The sequence below is a fragment of the Aedes albopictus genome, chromosome 1 (assembly GCF_035046485.1).
Source record: "Aedes albopictus strain Foshan chromosome 1, AalbF5, whole genome shotgun sequence".
Lineage (NCBI taxonomy): Eukaryota > Metazoa > Arthropoda > Insecta > Diptera > Culicidae > Aedes > Aedes albopictus.
The window spans coordinates 72,878,372-72,883,710 of record NC_085136.1 but is presented as its reverse complement, the minus strand read 5'-3'; the positions used below and the strand labels follow the sequence as shown (position 1 = coordinate 72,883,710).

The 5,339-nt window shown below is 46.4% G+C and overlaps 1 protein-coding gene and 1 long non-coding RNA gene across 2 annotated transcripts; one reads left to right on the top strand and one right to left on the bottom strand.

Moving 5' to 3' along the window:
- Positions 1-394: 394 nt before the first annotated feature.
- On the bottom strand, positions 395-3,249 carry LOC115257308 (F-box/LRR-repeat protein 4). Its single transcript, XM_029856772.2, has 3 exons — positions 2,628-3,249; positions 1,621-2,564; positions 395-1,446 (listed from the first exon to the last, which is right to left on the bottom strand). The coding sequence occupies exons 1-3, from the start codon at positions 2,919-2,921 to the stop codon at positions 657-659; spliced, it is 2,028 nt and encodes a 675-aa protein (XP_029712632.2). The 5' UTR covers positions 2,922-3,249; the 3' UTR covers positions 395-656.
- A 163-nt stretch (positions 3,250-3,412) lies between these two features.
- On the top strand, positions 3,413-4,755 carry LOC109415329 (uncharacterized). Its single transcript, XR_009996067.1, has 3 exons — positions 3,413-4,005; positions 4,075-4,361; positions 4,432-4,755. It is a non-coding gene; the product is annotated as an uncharacterized LOC109415329 (long non-coding RNA).
- Positions 4,756-5,339: the final 584 nt, after the last annotated feature.

Genomic DNA, 5,339 nt, shown 5'->3' with positions numbered 1-5,339 from the left:
AGACAGACAGACAGACAGACAGACAGACAGACAGACAGACAGACAGACAGACAGACAGACAGACAGACAGACAGACAGACAGACAGACAGACAGACAGACAGACAGACAGACAGACAGACAGACAGACAGACAGACAGACAGACAGACAGACAGACAGACAGACAGACAGACAGACAGACAGACAGACAGACAGACAGACAGACAGACAGACAGACAGACAGACAGACAGACAGACAGACAGACAGACAGACAGACAGACAGACAGACAGACAGACAGATAGGCTACGCCCTTGTATCCAGCAAGCATATCAGCCGAAACGATCCTGGTTCAGTGAGTCTGCAACGAAAACTAAAATTGCCTTGCAGTTCTTTCGAATAACAACGATATTTAAATATTCCTAATATGTTTAATTAATAACCTCTCTTTTGGCCAGATCTCTTCGCCATTGACATAAGTTAGTCTCATAAATATAGTTAGATAAAATACTTACTATCCGTCTTAGAATTTTTCTCATATTCTAAAATATTTCATTCCTAGGGATCACAACATTTTTTTCTCTTTACCGTAAAACTAAAATCTCTTTCATAGAACACAAAATGAAACAGAAATCTAAAGGAATGCTAACTCTGCCTCTACAGCACACTTCAAAACGTCTCAAAACTCCGACCCACGTGGCGCCCCAAAGTCCACGAAGCTCCGCTTAATGGCCACGTCAAAACAATCCCGCCACAGCGCAATCTGCAGATTGTCCAAATTATCACAGAAGCTCACATCCAGCAGTTTCAACTTCGGACAGCGGCACAGAATCCGGTAGCACATCTCCGTCGAGATGCCCATGATGCCCATCAGATCCAACTGTTCCAGGTTCTCGCAGCTGGACGCGATTACTTCCAGGTCCCGATCCGTTAGGCCCCGGATCGCCGCCATGAAAAGCTTCCTCAGACGTGGACAAGCTTTGACCAGCAAACGGACCGATTCGCCCGGAGAGGGTTCCTCCCGGAGGCACCACCCAAAGTCGACTTCCTCCAGCAGGGTGCACTTGCTGAGCGCTTCCAGGCCAAGGGAGGTCAGCGAGTGGGACTTCCACATGTCCAACGAGATCAGCTTCCGGTTGTATTTTGAGATCTGCAGGGCGATGTCGTCCATGTTAACGTCCATGGAGCAGAAGGCCAAGTTCAGATGGCGCAGGTGCTCGTTCCGGGCCAGGACTATCAGCAGCGATTGAGTGTTGATGGTGGTCCGGTTCAGATCCAGGCGTTCCAGATTGCGGAAGTAGTACAGGCCGGAAAAGTCCTCCTGCTCGGGGTGGTAATTTTGGAGAGTGAGCTCTCGGAGGTTTTCGAAACAGTGCGACCCGATGGATTCCAGGCAGCTGCCGGTGGTGAGGAACTTGCACGAGTTCAGTCGGAGGTGGGTTAGGTTGCTGCCGCAAACGGACAGGAAGCTGTGGATGGCAGGAAAGGTTGTATGATGTTTAGGGGTAGAAACGGTCATTGTTATGGAAAATGATTAGCTATTAAAGTTCGGCGCAATACAGAGGTAGGCCGTTATGACGGGAATACATATATTAAAAGGATGAGGGAGTTGCAAAAGATAGAACCTTCTGATTGCTACTCACTCTTTAAAATCGGTGGCGGTGAGTTTGTTGAACGAGCCGCACCACGACAGGTCCAGCTTCTTGGTGTAGGCACATCTCTTCATCAGCGAGCTGAGCAGCGCCGTCGAAACGCAATTCCAGTACGGTTTGAGGTTGACCTCCGCATAGAGCAGGGAATTAACTGCCACAATCTGGTTAAAAGTACGACAAACCCTCCCGCACCGGTAGAGCGATTTGAGATCCAGGAAGGACATCACCTTGAACAGGACTTCGTAGGGTAGCCTGTCTAGGGTCAATTCCGGGACGGTGGGATTCGTGTCGGCACTTGGTGTCTCGCTTCGACTGTCACTTTCCTCTGGATGAGATTCATCCGGGTCTTCCTCGTTGGACGATTGCCTCTGACTTAGCCCTTGAACAAACTCGTCCAATCCGTTCCGAAGGAACTCCTGAAGAATCTCCTCCCGATTTGCAGTCGCAACCGGGCGGAACTTCTCCAGCTCCAGCTTCTTCTGGATGGGACCCTTCTCGATCAGCGGACTTAACGGATGCTTCCCTCTGAGACCACCACAGGGCACAAACTTCTGTCCGACCAGAAGGACTGCGTCCAGCTGGGTAGAGTACTGTAGGTGGGCATGATTGAACTCCATCCGGATGTACCGGGTTGGTTCCGTGCAGTGCCTCAAGCGAGGGGCAAACACTCGAGCCTTATTTCGCTCGATCAGCATGCAACTCTGATCCGCTTCGGAAATGTCCCACAGGCAGATCCATTCCTCGGCGTACGCCCAAATGCGGATAATTCCTCCCGGGTTGTAAGTCTCGAATACTTCGATCGTTTCCGGGTAGACGGGTTCCTCGAAGCGAAGCAGGATGTAGTCATCCACGGGTGGCGGCGCGTCGGAGAAGTTCTGTGGACTAAATTCTTGCTGCGCCGATGGGGCCAGCTTCCACCAGGGACCATAAGTGCGCTGTAATGGTAACAAAAGAGACATTATATATTGCTTGACTAATACAACTGTTGAACTACTCACGAAAGCAAACGTTTCTGGAAAGTCCCCATAGTCCGGGTACTTGGACGGTTTCCCCGTCACATTGTAGGCCGTATACGAAATGCTCGTATCGCTCCCGTACTGGGAACTGAAATCCACCACATCCTGCGCGTACTGATTGATCGTAACCAGTTTTCCGCGGTTTCCTCCGCTGTCCTCCACGCCCACTCCGCTCAGCTGGAAGAACACATCTTCCTCCGTGTCGTCCTCGGTGTTTTCGGCGTAGCTGCTGGATTCGTCCCCATCCGAAGAAACCATCGAGTAATCACTCAACATCGCCGTAACGTGTCGTAAAATGAATCCTCTAGCAAAATTGAGTAACTGCAAACCGATCGATTGTAACCAGCCAGCAGCACACTCCTTCTTTGGCTAATTAGATTTGGTCACCCAATTAGAGTTGTTTCCTTTTGCGCTTGAAGCGGATTAGTTTCATCATACTTTTCCAGAATCCACAATTCAAAACTTTCTATCAGCTATCACTAACAAAGCGCTCAGTTTCATTAAATTAGGAAATTAAAATAAATAACACTTATCGCCCTTCTGTACAAGAAAGTGCACAACAAAACTGCGAAGTGCGAATGCACTTTTGCTCTGTCACGTCACGGTCAAGCTCAAAAAACAAACTGGTTCTCTTCGAGCAAACAAACAACAGTTACTGCGAACAAAGACATCAAACAAAACACAAGGCCAAAATAACAACAAAACACCCACGCACGCACTCACACAAACGCATTGATGACTGTCGGAAGGTTTTGAGCGTCGAGCGCAAAGTTAGCCCACTACGCGTGAACCACACGCAAGGCGCTTTGTCGGCAAAGCAGAACATAGTCAACTATGATAAAAATGGCTCGTACACACTGGGATTCAGCAACAAAAATTAAATGGCACGAGGTTGCACGCTAAGATCAGTTTACCCATAAATAAGTAGTTCATTTACCCATATTTGGGTTTTGTATGCATAACCTATTTTATGGGTAAATTATACCGATAAATATAGGTAATATTTACTCATATTATAATCAAAGTGACTTTACCCATATATGGGTAAGTTGTATTTACCCATATTTGGATGAAAAAATAAACATTATTGAGCGGCAACACTCGCGTTTGGTACGAGTTTTTTTTTTGCGGACGAAGTTTTTTTAAGCTAAGTTTTTATTGTTCAGTCCTGCTAAGTTTAAGTTGTGCTAAGAATACACAGGCCAGGCAATTGAGTTCTAGGATTTCACCCGGTTCGACGGAACGGAACAACCTCCAGTCCGTCGGAACTTAAGCATCCTCATCTACATCTGCTCCTCTGACTAGAACGTCCAGCCAAGCGTTCAGCGTCCAGCAATCCGTCGCGACGATAGCCAAGAAAGTAAGTATTCAGTATACACCTCCGGAAAGGGAGAATTCCCGCTAAATATTTAATTTTTCAACTTTTCAGCTGTCGGCAACTCTCCGGCGAATTCCAGCCGAATTCAAGGCCGAATTAAAAGTGAACCATATTCGAAAAAGTCCTGTGCGAAGGGAGGACCATGCTAGAAACGATCGCATCAGTGAAACAGCAGCATTTCCGTGTTCGATTCCGAACGTCGAGGGAATTATCCGATGCAGTTCGGTTCGAACCGACCTCTGTTGTCCGGCGTAACAAAATCATCCTGGTCTACATCTCTTCCTTCGATAAGAACGTCCAGCCAGGCGGAACAGTCGGTCGCAGCGACAGCCAAGGAAGTAAGTAATCAGCCAACATCTCCGGAAAGGGAGAATACCCGCTAAATCTTATTTTTTTAACTTTCGGCAGAACAGCATTCCCGTTTCCGATTGCGAACGTCGAGAGAATTTCCCGATGTATTCCGGTACAGCGGAATAACCATCCGAAGCAGAAGCGCCTACGAATAAGATCCTACCCCGATTCGTTCGACGGAACAACCTCCAGTCCAGCGGAACAAAAGCATTCCCATCGACATCCCTTCCTCTGACTAGACGTCTAGCTAAGCGGAACAATCTACCGCGACGATAGCAATGGAAGTAAGTATTCAGCAAACACCTCCGGAAATGGAGAAATCCCTCTAAATCTTTGCTTAAAATGGGTATCAATACCTTAAATAAACGAAAGACAAAAACATTCTTTTCATGTTTTCTTCATGGTCTTTATTCGAAATTATTGGTATCTGATTTTACTGAAACTTCTCCCTAGTAATTTTGAAACAGCGTTTTTTTACTCAAATATGCGTAAAGTTAACTCAAAATTTAAAAACCCATATATGAGTAAATATTACCTATATTAATCGTAGACGCATCATACCCAAATATGGGTAAAGTGCCTTTACCCATAAAATGCGAATGTGCACTTTTCGACGATTATGGGTAAACTTTACCCATATTTGGGTAAACTGACCTTAGCGTGTGGGTATTGATTGATGCACCAAGCGAAAAGAAGAAGAATTTTGACATCCAAGCGGTGTGCCGTTTACATCCATTGACCAATCAGCGACGAGGATCTAATCGACGGCACACCGCTTGGATGTCAAAACTTCTTCTTCTTTTCGCTTGGTGCATCAATCAATGCTGCGCAATGGACTACCCGCTTGGCGCACACCCACAGTTGATCAGTAGGAGTAAATCCATTTTATTTTGTATGGTGAAAAACATCAAACTTGAATTACTTAAAATAGATAGCTTTTACTGAAAAAATATTTGATAGGCTTA